Below are 24,140 nucleotides of genomic sequence, written 5' to 3' on the forward strand. Positions count from 1 at the left end.
GACTATAGAACAGTACTGCCATTTTGGTTCTGTCTCCTAAAGGGAGCTGGGACGCGGGTGGCGCTGTGGGTTAAACCACAGAGCCTAGGACTTGCCGATCAGAAGGTCGAATCCCTGCGACAGGGTGAGCTCCCATTGCTCAATCCCTGCTCCTGCCAACCTACGGTAACCGTTCGAAAGCACGTCAAAGTGCAAGTAGATAAATAGGTACCACTCCGGAGGGGAGGTAAACGGTGTTTCCATGCGCTGCTCTGGTTCGCCAGAAGTGGCTTAGTCATGCTGGCCACATGACCCGGAAGCTGTACGCCAGCTCCCTTGGCCAATAAAGCAAGATGAGCGCCGCAACCCCAGAGTCGGCCATGACTGGACCTAATGGTCAGGGGTCCCTTTCTTTACCTTTACCTTTATGGTTTGGCTTAGTGTGGTTCATGACTGATTACATTGACTGAGATAAGTTGGTATATACATTCCCGCCCCCCTCTCTATATATACAGATAAAATAGAACATTAAAGAACCTGTTGAAAACATATTTTGTTAAGCAAGCCTGAAAGAGAAGTAGTGACACGTTATTACAGGGCAGCATTGCTGTCATCAACTAATAATAACTCCACATTCTTGTGAGCATGGCTTTCTCCTTGATGGTTTTTAATTTCTCGACTGCAGCTAGAACAAAGACTGGTCTAAAGCAAGGCAAATGGCCTGATTCGATCTCAAGTTCTTGAAGGAGATGGAATTTCTTTTCTCCTTGTCATCCGGGACCGCCAGGGCCAGTGCAGTTTTGAAGGGAGCACTTGGGGAGCAGACTGCGTGTTCCCTCCATTCATACGCAATTCTATTTGCAGAAAAATGTAAACCGGCGACAGCACAAAGATCTTGATTCTTCAGGTCCCTTTTCACCCTAATAAGACCAGAAGCTCAAAGATGCATACAGTGGTACCTCTGGTTGCAAACGGGATCCATTCCGGAGGTCTGTTCGCAACATGAATAGAACGCAACCCGCAGCGGCGCATCTGTGCACGCATGGGTTGCGATTCACCGCTTCTGCGCATGCACGTGACATCATTTTGCGCGCCTGCGTCTGCCATGTGTGAGTGACGAAACACGGAAGTAACCCTTTCCGGTACTTCCGGGTCACTGTGGAACGCAACCTGAAAAAACGTAACATGAAGCAAATGTAGCATGAGATATGACTGTACTAGACATTTCAACGTTGGTTGGCCATTTTGAATCATGCAGATTTTTGTCTCCTTCTGTTCCTTTCAAAAAGCTATATTTTTGCACGCTGCTTAGCCTCCCCCACTTTCTTGGCCTTCTTCTTCCTCCTCCTCCTCTTCCTCTTCGTCGTCTTCTTCAATCACTCGTTGCTGAGTAAGATTGTCTTCCATAAACACGGTTTTAACAATGAGTCCATAAGTGACTGTGGAGGCCAATTCTGGATAGCTCAGATGAGAGGGATCTCTTTCAGGGTACACGCTCTGTGCACCGTTTTTTGGGCTCCCTTCCCTCTTGCGTCTCCTCTCCCTTCCAGTTTTGGCTGTCCTCCTGCTGTACTAGAACTGGGCAGGAGTCATATGTAGCTCAAAAGCCTAGTATTCTTTAACCAGCCAGTCTTCAGACTTCAGCAGTTTTTCTGCAGAAATTGTCCAACCACTAATTTCAGTGCAGAATTGGTAGAGAGAGTGCATTGTTATTGTTTGTTTGTATGTCAAGACTGACATTGCCCTCAGGAGGCAGCCATGGATTGTAAAACACTTGGAAGTTATTTCTGCAAGAAATCCACATGAATGGATGTGGAAGCAGCCCTGTGAGTAAAACGGTTACACAACTCTGCAGAGACTTTCTGAGTGTCTGTCTTGATTCCATGTCTAGGAAAGTTTTCCCAGCCACTCACCCAAACCGGAGTTCAGACTCATTAGTGCCCTTTTCAACTTCGCGTTTGTCCTGTTACTTAATCTCTTCGTGTCAGATTTGTTGGTGTACACCGCTAATAGATTAGCTGCAAGGCACTGACCTCATGTAGTGCTTCAGAAAAGTCAGAAAAGTCAGGTTTGTCCACGGCAAGGAGGTGATGAATACCTGCCACTCACTCCATGGATGGGAGTCATTTTTCTCACTTGACAAGGAGAGGGGTTTACCTGCAGGCAAATAGAAAAAATGCCATTTTGAAGGCTTCAAAGTCATCATGCCAGGTGCATATTGCTGGCTTAGTAAGTAACTTCTGCTGACAAATCTTGGTATTTCTGTATTTGTGGGGTAATGTTTCATAGACTTAAAGACAGCTAAGAAAGCTGTGATAGTCTTCCAAGTACGTGTTAGAAGTGAAGGGGAAATTGGTTGTGCTAATTTTGACATAACGCTGAATATGTTCCTTGATGTTGCAATGTAATGGAGCTTTGAATGAAATAATCTGAGAAACATTTGTAAAGATTCCATTACTGTGGTACCTCGGGTTACAAACGCTTCAGGTTACAGACTCCGCTAACCTGGAAGTAGTACCTCGGGTTAAGAACTTTACTTCAGGATGAGAATCACGTGGCGGCAGTGGGAGACCCCATTAGCTAAAGTGGTACCTCTGGTTAAGAACAGTTTCAGGTTAAGAACAGACCTCCAGAACGAATTAAGTTCGTAACCACTGTACTTTTTGAAATCTGGACACCTTCTGTGTCACTATAATCCAGAAAGAAGGAATAACTCCCATTTATCCAAGTAAAATGTTGGCTTATCTCTCTGTGTTGGATCCCACATGCCATTTGGATAAAGACTTATGCATTGATTTCTCCCCGCTCTTGTATTTTCATAATTAGGATGGAGAAGAGGGTTTCGCCCTCCTTCTCAACTTCCATGATAGCTAATGTGAAAATCTTTTGGCATTCTTTAAAACTAGCTTTGCATAGGAACACAGGGGTGCATCCTTGCTCTTTGGGGCATGCTTCCTGCCTTTATACAACACAGTTCCAGTTTTTATCAGCCCTTGTGCTTATTTGCATGGAAATAATGTGGGGATACGCCTTGTCATTAAAGGCTGCAGAGTCTTGTTAATTATGTTTACTATGCTGTTAAAAATAAAATAGGCTGCTACTCCCACCATACAGCTTCCGCCAAACCCCAGTTTTTGGTCTGCAGAGCATTGCTAGGCAAAAAAGGGGTCACCTTAACTGGAATGCGCTGCCTGCGGTTTTGCTAAGGAGCAAATTCCACAGTGACTCTATTGAGATTGGGCTAAAAACTACCACGGTTTGCCTTCACTTATTTCAGCAGTTTCGTCAGCAAATTTTCTAGCGCACGTATTTTTTGTACCCACTGAAAAGACGTTTTAACAAGGCTCTGGGGGTGTTAAATAGCATCGTACACGGGACGGGAAGACAGTATTTAGTTTGGGAAGTTTTTTCCCCTTTAAAATAGTGGCTGTCAAACATACAAAACTGCCTTAAAGCGAGTCAGTCTATTGCTTCATCTAAGCCCGTATTATCTACCCTATGCGGCTGTTCATGGTTTTGGAGAATGTTCTTTCTTGGCCCTGAGATCATTTTTAAACTACACTAGTGGCCAAAATTGTGGGAACCTTTAGGGAAAAGTGTATTTCTGAGGTTTGATGGCTCAAAGCACCACTTTCTTTTGGAGTAAGTAATACCATAAAATTATATATCAGTGGAAAGATAATTGAATGACGAATGTAATGCAATATCTTTTATGCAGAAGAAATCCATAGCAGAAGCAGTACCTGACGCAGGTCTCAAGATCAGTCCATTGGGCTACTTTTTCAAAGCTGCATGTTATTAATGCTTTGTGAGTTAAATTAATTGCGATCACATCAGGTGGTTCTTTCAGTTATAGCTTTCAGTTATGGGCACAGTAGGGTGGTGAGGAACTAGCAAAACAGACTGGCCCTCATCGCAACCCACTTTTTATCCTCTGATGAAGACACAGGCTTTCACAGGCCTTATAAGGCATCCCATTTATTCATAAATTCTCTAAACCAGTCCCCCCCCCCATGTGCCCAGATTTCTAACCCACGGCTTCCAGTTGTCAAAGGTCATGTACTTTCTTCGGTTACACTGTGCTGATTTGTTCCAAGTGCAGAAGAATTTTTATATTTGGTTAAGGGAAACTCAGAGAGTGAAAGAGGAACGCCCCAGGTTTCATACGGCCATCGCTCATAGGGATATCGATTAACGCTCTTAAGGGCTTTCTTGGGATTGGAGATGTTTTGTTCCGTAAGTCTCCGCTGCCAGAAGCAGTCTTCTTTGGGCCTGGCTGTATTTGTGCCTAAAACTCTTTGGAAAGGACAAAAAAGTACCATAGCTTTTGAAAACCTAACAGGGTTTCAGAGAAAGGGATTGGTCGCCTTTAATTTTGCGGCACATTAACTCTTTCTCTGCAGCTCATCCAGAAGTTCCGCTCACTTCTGTTAAGTTGGAAACGGATGCTTGTGATCTTTTTCTTTAAACCCATCTGGGGGAAAAAAGAAAAGCCTAAGAACTGAGTTCACACAGTTCCTGCCACCATTGCCTGACCCTTTCCTCTATTCTGTCGCCTGCTGTCAAACTTTAGACTCCTGCAGTTCTGCCAAATTCCATGTGCTTGGATGGCTCTATATAAAGTTTACTAAATATAAATAAACACAAATTAATTATATTCCGTGAATATCGAGCATGCTTAAAAAGAAGCAAGGAAAATTTGCAGGAGTGATGAAAACATTCCTAGTCATTTGGCTGTGAGATGCAGCATTTCCAGTTAATAAACACATGTTCCTACTGCACCCCTTTCTACATTGCTGTATTGATTGTCATTGTTACGGTTTTATGTTTTTCATTCTGTTTTATAAATTGTATTGATGTTTTGACTTGTAACACATGAGCTGCTTTGAGGTCATTTGTAACAGAAAGCAATATAGAATTGTAGAAATGTAGAGTTGCAAAGGACGCAGAATTATAGGGATGTGGGTGGCGCTATGGGTTAAACCACGGAGCCTAGGACCTGCCAATCAGAAGGTTGGTGGTTCGAATCCCCACGACGGGGTGAGCTCCCATTGCTCGGTCCCTGCTCCTGCCAACCTAGCAGTTCAAAAGCACATCAGAGTGCAAGTAGATAAATAGGTACCGCTCCGGCGGGAAGGTAAATGGCGTTTCCGTGCGCTGCTCTGGTTCTCCAGAAGCAGCTCAGTCATGCTGGCCACATGACCCGGAAGCTGTACGCCAGCTTCCTTGGCCAGTAAAGTGAGATGAGCGCCGCAACCCCAGAGTCGTCCGCGACTGGACCTAACAGTCAGGGGTCCCTTTACCTTTACCTTAAGGGACACAAAGGATCATCTCAACCAACCCCCTGCAATGCAGGAATCTCAGGGAAGCATCCATGACAGATGGCCATCCAACCTCTGGTTAAGAATCTCCAAAGAAGGAGAGTCCACAACCTCCCGAGGGAGACAGTTCCACTGTTGAACAGTCTAAATATGCAAGATAAATACATACATTTTGTAGATGAGAATTAAAGGTCAGTTCTGGGTCTGAAATGGCTGAAGTTTGCCTAGATCAGCAAAGGCAGGACTTGTGCATAGACCTGCATGTCAGAATCTGAGGCCTCTGCACCTGGGGGAAACATGTTTTTCCTTTCTTTTTTTATTGACTGCAAATTGCCTTTTGTGTAAACGCCTCTTTATTAAACATTCCCTTTTTCAATCCGTACGGTTCAGCGTTCAAAACTCCCATTCTTTTAGGCGCATTTTGCGACAGAATTTCATGAAGCAGTTTCTGAGCTTTGGGTGCAGTGCTGCGCCTAAGATTTCAGATTAAAACTGCAGAGCGGAGGAAAGGAGGACCTTTTTCTGCCTCCCCAACTACTCTCTGAATACCAGAGAAGAGACCCTCTTAAGAATATTAGTGGGGTGGGAAGCGGAAGGACTAGACCATGTGAAAAATGAACTGAATGTTTCAGCTGCAGTTCATTCATTTTCAGCTTTGTATTCTTGTTATTAAAAAAGTGTGCCTAGACACTACATTGCATGGCAGGGTCCTGAACCCTCTCCCCCATTGTAGAGTAAAGACACTTGACACCAGAATTTATGTTAATAGGCTGAAAAAAGGCCACAACTTTATTGATTACAGAATGTGAGTAGTATTGGCTTAGGCATTGGAACCAATGACTTTGCGGCTTAGGGCCCTCATATCTACGGGACTGCCTCTCCTGATATGCCCTGCAGAGGACCTTAAGGTCCATGAATAACCATAGTTTAGAAGTCCTGGAAGTTAGACTATCCTCCACCAGGGCCAGGGCCTTTTCAGTGATGGCTCTGACCTGGTGGAATGATCTGTCCCATGAGACTAGGGCCCTTCAGGATTTAACCTCCTTCCGTCGGGCCTGTAAGACAGAGCTATTCCGCCTGGCCTTTAATTTGAATTCAGCCTGATCTTTTATTTCCCTTCCCTTCCCTCCCCCTCCTCTTAAATGAAGATCACCCGTTCTGAGACCCCACAGCTAATTCTCCCCTGCCCTCCTCGTTGGCCCAAGTAGGACCAATTCAGCCAGCTAGCCCTGGGGATTATCTAATTGATTTTTGATTTTTGAATTTTATTGTTACTCGTGTTTTTATACTGTATTTTATGCTGCTTTTATAATTAAGTGTTTTAAAGTGTTTTAAATTTGTTGTTAACCGCCCTGAGCCCAGTTTTTGAACCGGGAAGGGCGGGGTATAAATAAAAATTTATTATTATTATTATTATCTGACTCCTGCCCGCCTGCAGGGAGTCTAATAAGAGTTAACTACCGATATGGGAAGGCCTGTTGATGCACATCAACAAGGAATTCCCCCAGGGTCACTGACAGGAGTTGTGCTATGGCCCTGGCCCCCGTCTGGGCTTTAGACAGAGGACACACACAAACACCTGAGCAAGGTAAAAGAGGGTGAGAGCCTGGCTGCGGCTCGTTTAAATGGGCTAAGCCATGCCCCCCTCGGCCGATTGGACTGGCCAATATGAAATGATGCAGCCAGGAACTCCCTGTGATGCACGTGTTGGGCTCATGATCTGCCCGCTTGGCAGGGGGGTGGACTCGATGGCCCTTGTGGTCTCTTCCAACTCTATGATTCTATGATTCTATGATCAACTCCCTGCAAGGGGAATCGGCTTTGTAGAACGCATAACCTAGGTTTAAGGTGCCATTTAGCTCCTAGCTTTCATATCTCAGTTTCTAACGCGCTCCTTTGGTAATGGGGGGGAAAGTGGTACAGTGGTACCTCGAGTTAAGAACTTAATTCATTCTGGAGGGCCGTTCTTAACCTGAAACTGTTCTTAACCTGAAGCACCACTTTAGCTAATGGGGCCTCCTGCTGCCGCCGTGCGATTTCTGTTCTCATCCTGAAGCAAAGTTCTTAACCCAAGGTGCTATTTCTGGGTTAGCGGAGTCTGTAACCTGAAGCGTCTGTAACCTGAAGCATCTGTAACCCGAGGTACCACTGTATTTAGAGCAGCAGCTGCTTCTCAAGTCACTGTTCAGATAGCTGGTGTTGACTCTGAAATGCTGCAGAATAGCCTTGCCAGTCCCAGGTAATGAAACAGCATAGTAATGTTCCAATTAGCACTTGTCTTTTACGGCTGCCAGCTCATGACTCCACTGCAAGAGCAGAAGCAGAGAATGGGAGGAGGGAGGGAGCGAAGCAACTCGATAATGTTGACCAGTGGATTCCCATGCATCACTGGGGAGAAGGGTAAAGAACTTAATTAAATATGTGTCGATGTAGCAGCACCGGGTGAGCATCTATATCATAGTCTATGTCTAACTATTATAAACACTTTTTAATAACTGCCGTATTTAGGGGTGGGGGGTTAAATAGCAGGGTCTGGCCTCCAGATCATTGGAGAACTTGTGTGGTATACTGATTTGAGCTGATGCATGCAGCCTTGTTTCATTTTTATCAGCTGAGCAATGTGGTTGCCAGTTTCTGCATTTCCCATCTGCTCAGCAGAACCCGGAGCTCTCCTGGGTCATGGGAATTGGGAGGCTCCCTCCCTTGTTGTATTTGCGAAATGAGATGATCTGATGGTGCTTTCCAGTTTTCATATCCAACATACTATGCAGTTCTCAGCCTGTATGTTCAAGCTATCTCATTTATCTCTGCTAATGGCTTGTTTATTTCCCATGAGTGGTGGTCAACTAAGTTTTGCTCACAAGTAGGTCTCTTGGACCTAACTTGAGTCATATACATTAATCTCAGTTGGTGTGTTCTGAGAAAAACGCAAGTTGAATACAGTACACTCTCGGGTTCCGTTACTCTCGAGTAACATAAACTTCGGGTTGTGAAAGCGGCAAACTCGGAAGCATTTTCCCGGGTTTAACCACTCGCGCATATGCACAGAAATGGCTCCTCTGGATGCAGATTTTTTAGGGTCTGCACGGACCCCTGGAACAAATTAAATTTGTATCCAGAGGGTCCACTGTATTTCATTTCAGGTTATTGCGTCCCAAAGCATCTTTAGCTGCAGAGAGAGAGCGTATGTGTGTTTGGTTTTAAGTGTGATGGGACCAGGACTACAGTTCACTTTGCTAGTTGCCTTTAGATGAGCAGAAATAAGTTACAGGAAACTCCATAAATGACCACCTCCTAATTTTTCTGCTTGTTCTTTGGTACATTTTTTCACATATTTTTTTTTCCACAGTACAGACTGATGCACTGTTATTTTAGCTGCCAATATATTAAGGGCGAGGAATGGCCACAGGTTCCCAACCTGTAATAAGAGTAATATTACCGCCGTAATAATAGTTTATGATCTTTTTATTTCTTCTTCTTTGTTTTATTTGACAAGCTGTCCTAGCATATTTATTCATCCCTGCTTTTTTTTTATTTGCAGACCTAAAGATTTTCGACCGGCGTAGCAGGAAGAGTGTGAAAGAATGAGAACAGGAGCCTACATGCTTTGTCTTCTAGAAGATAAAAGCCATCCAGCATTTCACCGTTTAGTTAATTGCATAAAGCTTTAATTGTCTGGTCTAAAGCAAACTTGATTTTTTTTCAGGTTTAGGGCAGTATTACTTCATTTGTTTATGCTTGGTAATCCCCTTTTTCTTCCGTGGACGGGGGAACGGGGCTGACAATAAAAAATACTTTTCTGAAATTAACTGCAGTATGTACATCTTTTTTTACGGCGTTCTGGCCTTTGGGTGAACTTGTTTTGTGGCATGCATAACTGTATAATACGTAAAACATTTGAGCAAGTGTGCTGGCTGTTAGATTGTTGTATTCCTGCTGAAGCCTGCAGTTAGCCAATGATCTCACACTTAAGTTTAGGTGTCCTGCTCTAGCAAAGACTTTTGTACACACATCCCCTTACTGGAGCGGGAACTGGGCATGCAGAACAGGATTGATAGACAGCTAGGACTGTCATTAGAGACAGTGCCGTGCTTCCTTTTGCCAAAAAGGAGAGTGAGGTTAAACTTGGATTCAGGGTCCCTTGTCTCACCTATAAGGTAGATTACCAGTGTATAAGTTACCATCACCAACCATTTATTGAGTAGCTAGCTATAGTTGGAATTTGTTTTGTTTGCTGCACTTTCTCCATAGGCCCCTAGAGCAGCATGCATGCAAACAATTAAAGCAGAAACAATAAAAATGCATGCAATTAAAGTACAAACAAAAATAAAAACCACAGCAATCCAGCTCAGTACACCACAATGCAGTAACCAGTTACCATATTTTTCGCTCTATAAGATGCTCCCAACCATAAGTTTTAGAGGAGGAAAACAAAAAAATATCTCTCCATCTCTGCGCAGCACCATTCTCTCCATAAGACGCACACACAATTCCCCTTTTTAAGAGGAAAAAAGTGTGTCTTATGGAGCGAAAAACACGGTACATAGAAGCAAGGAGACTAGAGACGGAACACAGCAGCATTCTGATGCCCAACAAAAGAGTATGGTTTTCGCCATCCACTGAAAGACAAAAGTGTAGTGACAAGTAGCTAGAAACACTCAGCACACTGCTGTTAGGTGCATAGCTCTGGATTAACGCCAGTGTAGTTAACTCGGGGTGTAGCTCTGTTCCTGAGGTCCGCTGGGCTGAAAAGCCTGGGCTGAAATGCCACTCTGCTTACGGGGAGAGTTTTGCAGCAGTGAAATGAGGTCTACTGTCGGACCTCTCCTCCAGCATATTGGAACAGTTCCAGGAGACTCTTTGACAGCAAAATTCCAGCCATGGAATGCAAGGTGTGTCTTGGCAGCATATGGAATGAGCACACCTAGACTGAATCTGAACTTCTTGTTCGGCAGGAATCTTTTGAGAGGACAAGATCTGGTGTAAGTAATTCCCCTCCCATTGACTCCCAACAGAGGGGAGCGGTACAATGATCGCTTCTCTGGCCACGCTATTAATGTGTCTGTCTTGAGGGGTGGGTGTTTGGACCACCGGTAGACTGGGAGCAATGCTCAGCGCTGTTGAGATTCCCAGATTGCTCAGTCTATTGAAGAATGTATTTTGAACTGCTTCGGTAAAACGCAGCATCTTTTCCTAAACTACAGTGTAGGTGTTTTGAGTTAGGCCCTCTCAGTCGTTCCTCCTGTGTTAAATGCTTCAGAGTTGCTCTGACTTCTTAGAACATCTGGCAAAATCGGCAACTCTCCTAAGATTAAAAAGTGACTGGGTTTTGGAAGAAATCTTGAAGCTACACATCTGCCTCTTGCTTCTTTTGGCACATGTATAAAATGATAAATAAAAATGTTCTAAAATCTGCAAAATGGGCATTCTTACTGAACTGTTTTCAGAGGGCATGAGGTTTTCTCCTTTCCTGGGTGCAACACAGTTTTCCTATGAACAAATTGAATATAGTTATCAAGGGTACAGGTGTGATTTAGTTCTGACACAACAAAAAGTCAACCCCAGTGGCCATAACAAATGTTTTGGCAGTTGTTCCTGTTTTATGACATGCACTTAGGTCTTAACACTCTTGGCTGGAGTTAAAGAAGCCAAGTTACGAGTGATAAATTTTGGTCAAGGGGAAAGAACGTGTGAGATTAATATGCGGTGTGAACTTCATACAGCCTGCATAGCACAGCCGTCATTAAAAATTATAGCTCACTGTTCATTATGATCATTCTCATGCAAAAGCTGTGGCTTGGGCACACTGCCCTCCTGGCGAACTATGGTCAGTTTCTCTCTGAGCATTTTCCCAAGTCTACTCAGTTGTCCACATAACTGTGCTCTATTGCTTCTTGAAAATCTTTGATCCAAGCTAGTCAAACAGAGGAATATACATAGGCCCTGCTTACGGAATGCAATGCATTCCCTGGGAAATCATTGGGAGAGTGTTTGCATAACAATCCACGTTTCCCATTGATACCTGTGGGAATATTTCTAATCTCTGCTTTGTTTTTTTTAAAAAATAGATATTTATTAATTTTTTTAACAAAATACAACAGAAAAGTAAAAAACAAAGCAGAAAGATACCCAAAACACAAAAAGTAAGTAAAAGTAAAAATAAAAAAGAAGAAAAACAACCATTATTCTTTTGCTAACTTTAAAGTTCTTATCCTTATTTTCCTCACCTCCTCACACCTTCCCTTTTTGTATTCCCATTTACAAAATCAGATCAGCAAATCCTTACCCTCTTTTATTTATCTTAACTCTATATCTTAACGTATCAAAATTCTATGTTTTCACCCATTATCAATTCACTTATTTGCATACTCTTTTTAACTTTGTTGCTAATACCACTTGTTTTCAATCCAACATCATTTTAACATTCATTAATTTTGTAATACTTCTGCAGATAGTCTTTAAATTTCTTCCAGTCTTCTTCCACCACCTCTTCTCCCAGATCTCAGATTCTGCCAGTCATTTCCGCTAATTCCATATAATCCATCACCTTCATCTGCCACTCTTCCAGGGTGGGTAGATCTTGTGTCTTCCAATACTTGGCAACGAGTATTCTTGCTGCTGTTGTTGCATATAATCTCTGCTTTGTCCAACCTCCCTCCCTCCCTCCCTGCATGGTCTGCCTGAAAATGACGGATTCCAAACAGCAAAGCACAAGCATGTAAGGAAAGGGGCAAACTCTGGCTGTTTGGATATCTGAATGTGCAGAGTATTACAGCAAGGTCTGGGCATAATCCTATACAGTATCTTATTTTACTTCCTTTGTCTTTCTGAGTTCTCCCTCTGCTTGCTGTTGGGATAGTGAGCCATACTCAGTGAGGAAGTTTTTCAGAGAAAGTTCTGGCCCTCTCCTATTGTCAATCCTGCATAACTGTTTATGCAAATATTTACATTGCAGGCCATTTAGCAAATTGGTCTTGCACTGTGCGTAATCCTGCACAGCATATGAAATACTAGGAGCCGTTCCCTCTCACGTTTAATTTTGGGAGCAATTCCAAAAGGTCCTAGCATATCCTTGGATGCTGTCTACAGCCAGTCAGCGATTTACACTGCTTTCAGATTGCTTGTTAATACTGTATGCTTAGCTAATAGACCAGATATTCATCTAAGGTAAATCTTAATCACTGCAAAAAAAAAAACCCACCAGCTGCAATATTAGGTCATGATTTTGTGGGGCGCTGGGTTAAAACATACTGTCAAAATCTTGGACAGGATATTATGGAGTATGTAATTTTAGGAACCTTACCAGACCAACAAAAATCAGCATCAAGGAACATAATGTGGACCTATATGTGTGTCTACTGAGGCAATTTGGGCGCAGTGCATCTTTGGCCGGGGGGGGGGTGCATACTAATTCAAGCCACTATACAGGGATTCCATTTCATTTTGGGTACAAAATTGATCTTTAGCCTACAAACTAGGATGTCTTCATTAAGAGGCAGCACTGATTTATTACCACCTCTAGTGCGTTGTTTTCCAGACTTTGCCATCTGGTGCAGTGTTTTTCCCTCCGAAACTGAAACCAGAGCCACACTTAATTCCCTTCATATTTGAAGGGACGCAGGTAGCGCTGTGGGTTAAACCACAGAGCCTAGCACTTGCCGATCAGAAGGTTGGCAGTTCATAGAATCATAGAATCATAGAGTTGGAAGAGACCACAAGGGCCATCGAGTCCAACCCCCTGCCAAGCAGGAAACACCATCAGAGCACTCCTGACATATGGTTGTCAAGCCTCTGCTTAAAGACCTCCAAAGAAGGAGACTCCACCACACTCCTTGGCAGCAAATTCCACTGTCGAACAGCTCTTACTGTCAGGAAGTTCTTCCTAATGTTTAGGTGGAATCTTTTTTCTTGTAGTTTGGAACCATTGCTCCGTGTCCGCTTCTCTGGAGCAGCAGAAAACAACCTTTTCCCCTCCTCTATGTGACATCCTTTTATATATTTGAACATGGCTATCATATCACCCCTTAACCTCCTCTTCTCCAGGCTAAACATGCCCAGCTCCCTTAGCCGTTCTTCATAAGGCATCATTTCCAGGCCTTTGACCATTTTGGTTGCCCTCCTCTGGACACGTTCCAGTTTGTCAGTGTCCTTCTTGAACTGTGGTGCCCAGAACTGGACACAGTACTCCAGGTGAGGTCTGACCAGAGCAGAATACAGTGGCACTATTACTTCCCTTGATCTAGATGCAATACTCCTACTGATGCAGCCCAGAATTGCATTGGCTTTTTTAGCTGCCGCGTCACACTGTTGGCTCATGTCAAGTTTGTGGTCAACCAAGACTCCTAGATCCTTTTCACATGTACTGCTCTCAAGCCAGGTGTCACCCATCTTGTATTTGTGCCTCTCATTTTTTTTGCCCAAGTGCAATACTTTACATTTCTCCCTATTAAAATTCATCTTGTTTGTTTTGGCCCAGTTCTCTAATCTGTCAAGGTCGTTTTGAAGTGTGATCCTGTCCTCTGGGGTGTTAGCCACCCCTCCCAGTTTGGTGTCATCTGCAAATTTGATCAGGATGCCCTTGAGTCCATCATCCAAGTCGTTGATAAAGATGTTGAATAAGACCGGGCCCAAGACAGAACCCTGTGGCACCCCACTAGTCACTCTTCTCCAGGATGAAGAGGAACCATTGATGAGCACCCTTTGGGTTCGGTCAGTCAGCCAGTTACAAATCCACTGAGTGGTAGCATAGTCAAGACCGCATTTTACCAGCTTCTTTACAAGAATATCATGGGGCACCTTGTCAAATGCCTTGCTGAAATCAAGGTAGGCTACATCCACTGTGTTCCCTTCATCTACCAGGCTTGTAATTCTGTCAAAAAACGAGATCAGGTTAGTCTGACATGACTTATTTTTCAGAAATCCATGCTGACTATTGGTGATCGCAGCATTCCTTTCTAGGTGCTCACAGACTGTTTGCTTAATGATCTGCTCCAGAATCTTCCCTGGTATTGATGTCAGACTGACTGGGCGGTAATTATTTGGGTCCTCTCTTTTACCCTTTTTGAAAATAGGGACAACATTTGCCCTCCTCCAGTCTGCCGGGACTTCGCCTGTTCTCCAGGAATTCTCAAAGATGACTGCCAGTGGTTCTGAGATCACATCTGCCAGTTCTTTTAATACTCTTGGATGCAGTTCATCTGGCCCTGGAGACTTGAATACATCTAAACTAGCCAAGTATTCTTGTACTATCTCCTTAGTTATTCTGGGCTGTGTTTCCTCTGCTGAATCATTTGCTCCAAATTCTTCAGGTTGGGCATTGTTTTCTTTATCGGAGAAGACTGAGGCAAAGAAGGCATTGAGGAGTTCAGCCCTTTCTGTGTCCCCTGTTTGCATTTCACCATCTTCTCCTCTGAGTGACCCCACTGTTTCTTTGTTCTTCCTTTTGCTACGAACATACCCATAAAAGCCTTTTTTGTTGCTTTTAACCTCTGAGTTCATTCTGTGCTTTAGCTTTTCTAATCCGAATCCCCATGATGGGGTGAGCTCCCGTTGCTTGGTCCCTGCTCCTGCCAACCTAGCAGTTCGAAAGCATGTCAAAGTGCAAGTAGATAAATAGGTACCGCTCCGGCGGGAAGGTAAACAGCGTTTCCGTGCGCTGCTCTGGTTCACCAGAAGCAGCTTAGTCATGCTGGCCACATGACCCGGAAGCTGTACGCCAGCTCCTTCGGCCAATAAAGTGAGATGAGCGCCGCAACCCCAGAGTCAATCACGACTGGACCTAATGGTCAGGGGTCCCTTTACCTTTACCTTTATTCATATTTGATCCAGATTAACTGAGTTTCACTTCGTTTCATACCATCGTAGAACTGCAGCGTTGGAAGGGACCCAGAAGGTTATCTAATCCAACCTCCTGCAATGCAGGAATCGGCTAAACCAACCTTAGCTGGGAGCCAACCAATGTATCTGCTTAATTTGCCTAATCAGTTTCCAGAGCAATCGGAAGGACTCCTGGCAACTGTAGGATAGTGCACTTAACTAGTCCCTGCTAGTATCTTACTATTCCATTTGCCATTTACTGATGGATGGATCCTAATTTGGGCCAATGGTGATGTTTCTAGGGCAGCTCTCCCTGTGCTTATCAGATGCTGTGCAAGCTGTTGCTATGGCATCTTGGGTACCTCCTTACTCCCACTTGAAGATGCATGTATGTTGGTCTAGAGGAGGCAGATCACGGCAAGAGTATTGTTAGCCCAGAAATGGAAGCAAGAAGAAATCCCGACGAAAGAAGAATGGCAGACAAAACTAATGGACTACGCAGAATTAGATAAAATGACAGGAAGGATTCGAAACCTGTGGGACCAGAGATTCACAGAAGATTGGAAGAAATATATGAACTATTTGAAGAGCAACTGTAATCAACAAATTACGCTAGTAGGACTACAAGAAGTTTTGTAAGGAAAAATATATGAAACCTTGCAAAGTACAAAAAGAATAGATATTAGTTATGAGATTTAAATGTAATAGTGGAAGTAAGAAATGTATATCAAGTGGATAGATTGGAAAATTTTCAGATGTGATTGATGGAAGTAAAAAAAAAGGTGTAAGATTTGAAAGTATGTTTAATTATTGTTGAAAATGATACGTTGAAAAATTAATAAAAATTTATATTTTTTAAAAAAGAGGAGGCAAATCAGTACCAAATACGTTCTCCTCACTCTCCCCGGCCCTGACTTCAATGCTTCTGACAGCCATATAATGCTGGCTGCCCAACATGGTGATTTACTTTTTACAGCACATCTCAGGCCGTAAAACCTAACTTAACCTGGGGAGAAAACAGCAAAGACCTGATGAAGAGAGCACAGCAAAGGTTATATTTTCTGAGAAACCTCCGGAAAAACAATCTCTCAAAGGACCTGTTGATGGCATTTTACCATTGTACTGTGGAGAGTGTATTAACTTATGGTCTCTGTGTGTGGTTTGGGAGCTGCACGGTCAGGGAAAAAATGCTGTCCAGGGTTGTAAAGACTGCGGAGAGAATAATTGGGTGCACTCTTCCCACCTTAGATCAAATCTATGCTGTGAGGTGCCATAAGAAAGCTGCAGAGATAGCGCAGGATAGTGCACAACCCGGAAATGATCTCTTTCAGCTTCTGCCTTCTGGAAGAAGGTACAGGGTTATAAAGACCAGCACTAGCCACCTGAGAAACAGTTTCTACGCAACTGCAATTCTGGTTCTAAATGCAGCATAAGGTGTCTCTATAGTATATTGTATTTTAAAATGGGGTTTCAGAGTTTTTAGGGGGTTTTGAATGTTTTATATAGATTTTCAATTTCATTGTTCTGTATGGGACAATGACAATAAAGATATTGTATATTGTATATCATATATCTCTTGCAGCATCTTAGTTTGGGAAACACAGACATGGACTTATTTCAGAAGCTGGCACTCATCTGACCTCGGGAGACAATGGAATGCAGTCAAACCATTGGAGAGCCACAATGCCTGCTGTGGCTGTAGAGACCAATGTAGGAGAGACATGTTTTGTTGCAGCCAAGGCAGGTGAAGGCCTCCGGTTGTGCTGATGCAGGTGTACCATGGTGTTTGTTCTGTCTGCGCTCCCTCTAGCCGTCATTCCTCTGCTGGTCACTGCTGCAGATGCACAACCTGGCTGCCTCCAGGCACTGCGGTCGTCTGCAAGGGATTCCCACACAGCAGGGTTGATGTTGCCAGCCTTCACGTCTTGTTTGCAGACATCTTTGTAGCGCAGAGTTGGTCTGCCAACAGGCCTTGTACCTGAAGCCAACTCCCTGCAGAGCACATCCTTGCCATCGTCCATTCTGGGGAGGTGACCAAGGCAACACAGATGAAACAAGAATGTGAACATGCTGGGAATGTGGACTTGGGAAAGCACATCTTTGTCCCTGCTATTTGCACTGGAAATAAAAGTTCCTATTGGACCAAATGGAAGCTTTAGCCTCAATGCAAACAGCATGTGATTGAGGCCTGATGATCTGGATCAGAACTCTAAGGTAAAGGTAAAGGGATCCCTGACCATTAGGTCCAGTCGTGACCAACTCTGGGGTTGCGCGTTCATCTCACTCTATAGGCCGAGGGAGCCAGCGTTTGTCCGCAGACAGCTTCTGGGTCATGTGGCCAGCATGACTAAGCCACTTCTGGTGAACCAGAGCAGCGCACAGAAACGCCGTTTACCTTCCCGCCGGAGTGGTACCTATTTATCTATTTGCACTTTGATATGTTTTCGAACTGCTAGGTTGGCAGGAGCAGGGACTGAGCAATGGGAGCTCACCCCGTCACAGGGATTTGAACCGCCGACGTTCTGATTGGCAAGCCCTAGGCTCTGTGGTTTAACCCACAGCGCCACCCGCGTCCCTACTGCACGGCAAAGGGCCAAGGCCTCCTGTTCTAGATCCCAGTGTAGATCAAGCTACCAAGCCACCAATTTGCTTTTAAAATCTAGAAGAAAGACCCTCGTTTATTTCTTCTGGTGTGCAGAAGCTTGAGAAATCAGCATTTTCTGGCAAAGAATATCAGCATAAGAATGTACATCCATCATGGCATGAAATGCAATCAGAATCAATTAATCTATATTATATCATTCCAACATTTCTGACATAAATTATCAGTGGGGAAAATAATCAGAGTCTTTCAGCAGCCTCAGATTTCCAACATATTCTGACCTAATTATAAGAGAATGAGAGGAATGAGTTGGCTACAAGGGACACCATTTCTGGAATAAATATGCAGCACATAGACATATGTGGCCATCTTGCTGGAGAATAGCTCATGGCAGTCTTTAAGCAAGTTTTATATGGGAAAAGGTTTTCACTTGCAGGGGAGGCATTTTCCTATAGTAATGCAATATACAGGCACGAGACATCTAAAACACTCAAGGCGAGCATGACTTCAGATAAACAAGATAGATGTTTGTAGCATACTAGGCTGGGGAAAAACAAAGATTAGATGGGTGATAAGTGGGAGTTATTGTACAACAAATGCCAGGTTGCTTACCTGCAACTGATGTTGTTCGAATGGTGCATTTGGGATCCATGCCAGCATTGTGGAAAGTGCCAAAAACCAGCAACAGCATTGCCCCTCTGCTAAGGCAGAGAAACCCTCTGGAAACGTAGGGTGCTATTCAACTAGTGTGCCCCACAGAGGAGACAGGAGGGAAAGGGATGGTTGCCTGGGGCGCAAAATTGTTAGGGGGTGCAAAATTTCAACACCCAGTGCTGTCTCAATACAGCTGTGTGTTTCTGTCACGGGCTCTGCTGGGCTTCTCCATGTGAACCAAGAAGTGATCACTCCAGACAACAAAACGACCCCTCTTTTCTTATCTCTGCGGCTGCGATCTCCTGGGTGAGGTGGATGCTGTTAGGCAGTTAAATGCACATGTGTACTCCATCCCTTTCCCTCCCTCCCACCCCCTTGGGTACTGGCAACCCACGCTACACCACTGCCATCAGTGCAAGGATTTATGCACTTACAACAGAACTTCCCGTCCTCCATTTCCCCCGTGCGTGCAACATGTTCTCCCCAAATCTGTCCAGAACAGATTTAGGGTTGATGCAGCGGAGAGGTACATCTTGTGAGCTGTGAAATGGCCCTGAACTGTCTGACATACGTATCCCAATCCAGCAAAGGAAAACCTGTACACTGAATTAGAAGAGTCGTTCCGTTTTAAGCGAAGTTTGAAACGTGTAAAATCATCTAGTCCAACTCCCTGCAATGCAGAAATCACATCTAAGAAGGCAAGCAGAAATACTTCCATGGACAGAGCAATCTCACAACTGGAACTTGCAAGGATTGTGGGATGGTGTGTGTTTTTTTTATAGATCTCAGGGACCCCCAGATTAAACTTCATACCACAGTCGTGGGCTCTTAAAAATAATAAATACAACAGATGAAATTATTTATAAAAGTTTGCCACGTTTATTTGTATATAAAATAGAGTAGTGATAGACCCACAATAAATTATTAGTGTGTTTCTAATAGGTATTTAATAGGAATGCTGTGGGAAGAAAATCCCACTTTATATAAATCTTCGAAGGAAACGATTAAAAATAAAATAAAATCAACCAACACAGTTGGCTTCAGAAGGGTTACTTTGCAAGTAAAGCACACAATCAAAATCCAGGCAGAGAAATTCAGAAAGCAAGAAATAGTGGAATGAGCTCCTTGACTTATTCAGATATAACAGCTGGTGATGGAGTGTTTTGAAATGTGCATCGAACCATTCTAATGCAATAACTACAAAGATCTACAGAAATGTCCCTTGGAGTTTCCATCTAACAATAAACCCCTACAAAGCTAATAACTTCTGGCATGCAATGTAATTAGCTATCCCCACCCCACCCCTCGTTCTGCCAAAGTGGTAATGTACAATATAATTTTTTCCCTTTAAGATATGAGCCTGTAAACAATTCCCACGACAACATTAGGCAACTGGACAGAGGCCTAAAAGATTCATGTATATAATGCACACAGAGAGAAAGAGAAATAGTTCGTTAAGAGGTTTTCTTAACCTTCCTCTTGAGCCTCAGAGAACTGGCGCTTCTTTTGGAGATTCTTCTTGAAAGGCGGCTTATTCCGGGGGATCTCAGTTCGAGAGCTCCCATTTCTTCCCGCACAGGTGTGAACTCTGGCTGAGCCAGGCGAGGTGCTGGGTAGGGGGACTGCGGGTGATGGTAGGATCCATGCACTAGATAAGGCTCTTGATCATCGTCATCGTAAAGGTCCTCGGAGTCATAGAGCTGGTAGGAGCTGTGCGGTAACGGCACGACAGGGATCTCTTGATCAGTTGGGTCCCCATAGCCACCTTAACTCGCCAAGAGGAGCCGCACAGTTAACGCAAGAGGAAAGCAAAATTGAAGCAATCGTTAGGAGCTTGGTTGAATATTGCTCTCTATAGAGCAACTTTCTGTCTCAACTTTGGGTCCCCAGATGTGGCGGGACTACAACTCCCATCATCCTTGACTGCTGCTCCTGCTAGCTAGGAATGATGGGAGTTGTAGTCCAATATCATCGAGTGGGGAGCCCAAGGTTGAGAAAGGCTGCTCTCGGCTGCTGCTTCTTACAAAGCAGTTGGCCTTGCAAGATTAAATCAGCACCAGTGAATGGGGGAAGATTTATGATTATCTTCCTGTTAGTTGGAAACCGACACCAGCAGTAACAGTGCGCTAATTGTATTAGATATGAGTTGTCTGTTACACAGCGTGGTTAGGGGCAGGGGAACATGGAGCAGCTTAAGAACCAATAGACACAACCTAGCCTTGATTAAGTGTGTTTAGCCTTCATTTATTTCAGTGGGGGGGGGGGGAATTAAAGCAAATGACCCTGATTCAGTGGAAAATCCTGCATATGGGATCTGGCTGGCTTGCTGGAGGCCTAAATAGGAACACTCCAACCTGCAATATTTTGTTGCCGTTCCCCCCTGTTTTGCTCTATCTCACATAAGTGAAGCGCTCCCTTTCCAAAAGCTCTCCCAGGGCTTCAATACAATCCTGTTCTGGATAACAGCCTGTCCAGTGGTTGTTTGTGCTGTGCCTAGCAATGCGCACCGTGGAGAAATGTGCCAAGTGTTTTAATTCTAGCAGAAAGCATAAGAAAACCAGAGTAGGCATCCTTTGTTAGTGGTGATAATAATAATCATAATAATCAGTGTTGCTGGTGGGAAAGCATCAAGGCTGTTCAGTAGTTGCCATTCTGACCTTCATCCATATGAGAAAGAAAAACCAGACTCTACCCGATTTCACCTTCCGTATGGGTAGCCATTGTAAGGGAATGAGCCTTCGGAAATCGAAAACGAACCAAGATGAAGGGTGGGGGGAAGAGGGGGAGAGGGACAGGAGCAGGTGAACAACAGAGAAATACATACAGGTCAGTAAAACAAACAAAGGTCTCCAAGGCCAGTTCAACTACAGGTTAATCTTGTGACTTAAGCTGTACCCAAGACTGAGTCTCAAACTAATAAGTACAACCTAAGGCTTTGCTTCATGCTTTGCAAACCAAAACAAGAAGGAATAAAAAACATTCACATGCAGCACATGAACTTGTGTCAAAGTTCCTACACCTTCCTTCCATGGCCCCTTGGATATCAAACAGTGTTTTTCAAGGTCCTCAATGAGTTTTTCCGTATCAGTTTGCTTACCATGGGAACGTTGCATGTTGTAGAGAATTCTGAGGCTTGGTTGACAATTCACCCAACAAACACACACACACATATGTTTGGCAGAAGATGATAATGCCAACAGTGGGTGTGGCCAAAGGCAAAAATGGGCGGAGCCAGTCAAAAATAATGCTCTCAAGGAACACCATTTGAAAACCACTGTTCAAGAAACGTTGTCAGGACACAATCTCTCCATGCAATGGGGGTATTTTAGTCCGATTTCTTTTTTTTAAAAAAAAGACTGTCATTCATGAATTACAACTATATGCCCTGCTGATTCAGATTATTACAAGAGGCTTAGTTAGTGACACTCAGGTCTCCCATGCTGTTTAGACAAACATGAACGAGGAGCTTCTCAGCTAGGGATCTCCCAACCACTCAACCACCCAAGGCAGATCAGGTTAAAACCAGGAGATGGATGACACAAACAGACATTCAAGAAAGTTGGACTGGGTTATTTTAGACAATGTGACAATGGCACATGACAAGCACAAGAGACAGAGAAACAAAACGCCCTGCATTTCACACACTCTTTGGTTTTTATATGGGGTTTTAATTGCTTCAACTGTTTTTCCTCTTTGAATGAGATAACCGGGCACGTTCCTGTTAGAATTCCTGCTCCATGATTGCAGTCATGGGATTGTTGTCTTTCACATGACGGTGTATGTTTTGACTCCACAAAGTGGGAAGTGATGGAGACAGGATGTTTGTGTTACTGTGTTCCGTGAAGTGGGACTATTGTCCTTTGTTCTTTCTCTTTTTGCTGTCTGATGCTAGAGAGAGAGGGAGCCATGTTGCAGGACTCTGTGTGTGTTTATATGTAAATAAAGTAGATTAGCCAAAATGCTGAGTTGCTGAGGTCTGTCATGCAAGCTGCAAAGACTCTGTGGATCCCTAAGTGTGCCGGTGTCTGCTGGCATCGGTCGCTGTGATGTTCAGGCTGAAAAAGCTTTTGAAGCTCCCGAACGATCGACCAGGAGGGAGGGAACATGCCAGTTGGGCATGTGTCTCTGCCAAGGTGCTACTCAAGTGTAGGACAAGCTCCTGACAGTTCCCTGACCCAATGAAGTAGACCACAATGTTTATGATTCCCCTCCTCAGCACTGTGGCTGTGCATGATTAGCTCTAGTTAGATATAGTGTTTAGCACTTATTGGCTGCTTGACAGGGACTGAGTGAGGACCATTTTCCTTTCCCTGCCCAACAGGCAACCAGAGCTATTCAAAGTCTGCAATGTGGACACACAGGTGTAGTTATGGCTGCTTAGCCTGTGTATGTGGTTCACACAGGGGAGCACTTCAGATTAATCAGTAATTTTTTTAAAGGTAGGCCTGAGGATTTATAACCATGTTTGGCAAGGATGTCTCTTTGTCCCCGCAGTTGCAATATCATTTTACGATGGTTCCCCTACTGTCACTCTCCAAAATAGTTTCTGCATTTCTGGAAGAGCGCAGGGCAGAAGAACAACAAGGCCATTATGATGTGCTTCTCAGACCAGGGGAACATGAACATTTGGACACACGTAACGCTGGGCCCTGTGACATCAGGGCTGAGTTGCGGTTAAGTGATGTGGCAGAGTTTCAGAAAGTTTGGGGCTTTTTAGCTTAGAGAAAAGGCAAGGAAGAGGTGATATATCGGAAATGTATAAAGTGGATAGAGACGAGTTTTTCTCCCTCTCCCACTAACACTAGGACTCAAGGATATCCAATGGAGTTCAATGTCAGAGGATTCGGGACACATAAAATATATCACTTCTTCAGGCAGAGGGCCTTCTCGGTAGTGGCACCCGCCCTGTGGAACGCCCTCCCACCAGATGTCAAAGAGAAAAATAACTACCAAACTTTTGGAAGACATCTGAAGGAAGCCCTGTTTAGGGAAGCTTTTAATGTTTAATAGGTTATTGTATTTTAGTGTTTTGCTGGAAGCTGCGCAGAGTGGCTGGGGAAACCCAGCCAGATGGGCGGGGTATAAATATTATTATTATTATTATTATTATTATTATTATTATTATTATTACAATGCAGAGTTAAACTAAGCAGGTCGCTCCCACAGGAGACAGGGATGGCTTTAACAGAGGGATTAAGACAAATCCACAGAGGAAAAATTCCTTTGAGCCTCCTATGTGAACAGTATGATCAGTTGACATAATTTTCTCCCGCATTACACTAATGCTGCCACCATTGTGAAGGAAACCAGCAAGGGTTTTTTAGCCCAGTGGCAACAGCTCTCTGGAATTCCCTTTCCTTGGAATGGAAGCCTACCTCAGTATTATGTTCTCATCTTTGGAACTCCCTGCTTTAGGACAGCCACCCTGGCTACTTTACTGACATTTGTAAAGATTAAAAGAAACCCTAAACTTCTCTAGGATTCACCTCCTTCAACTAAAAGTCCCTACAGTAAAAAAACATGCAAACATGCTCCACGGTTCTGTGATTTTAATAGGGCTTTGTTGCTTTTGTGCGCATTGAGATTCTGCGCTTGGATTTCTTTTGAAATGTTTAAAATGGTATTGATGACTGATCAGGAAATGATTTATTTTTATTTGTGGACATGGAGGGGATGTTCAGACAGGTGTGTCTGTGGGGAAGAGGAAACCACACTAACTTTGTATCCGTAGTGGCCCAGATGCACATTTGTGTCAGAATACAAGGGTG

At 43.8% G+C, this 24,140-nt stretch overlaps 2 protein-coding genes across 5 annotated transcripts in view; one reads left to right on the top strand and one right to left on the bottom strand.

Moving 5' to 3' along the window:
* The window catches only part of MRPL13 (mitochondrial ribosomal protein L13), a 37,445-nt gene extending 28,336 nt beyond the window's left edge, over positions 1-9,109 (top strand). The window contains exon 7 of the mRNA XM_081874791.1: positions 8,842-9,109. Within this exon, the coding sequence (XP_081730917.1) occupies positions 8,842-8,866 (25 nt within the window). The 3' untranslated portion in view covers positions 8,867-9,109. The remainder of the gene's footprint in view (positions 1-8,841) is intronic.
* A 10,119-nt stretch (positions 9,110-19,228) lies between these two features.
* COL14A1 (collagen type XIV alpha 1 chain) overlaps positions 19,229-24,140 on the bottom strand; it is a 135,436-nt gene continuing 130,524 nt past the window's right edge. For 3 of the 4 annotated variants that reach the window (XM_081873916.1, XM_081873917.1, XM_081873919.1), the window contains one exon: positions 19,229-20,137. In XM_081873916.1, the coding sequence (XP_081730042.1) occupies positions 19,827-20,137 (311 nt within the window). In that variant the 3' untranslated portion in view covers positions 19,229-19,826. Of the gene's footprint in view, positions 20,138-21,029; positions 21,109-24,140 lie in introns of all 4 variants that reach the window. The other variant, XM_081873918.1, reaches the window with a different exon arrangement.

This window comes from Podarcis erhardii, assembly GCF_964252035.2.
Source record: "Podarcis erhardii genome assembly, chromosome: 8".
Classification (NCBI taxonomy): Eukaryota; Metazoa; Chordata; class Lepidosauria; order Squamata; family Lacertidae; genus Podarcis; species Podarcis erhardii.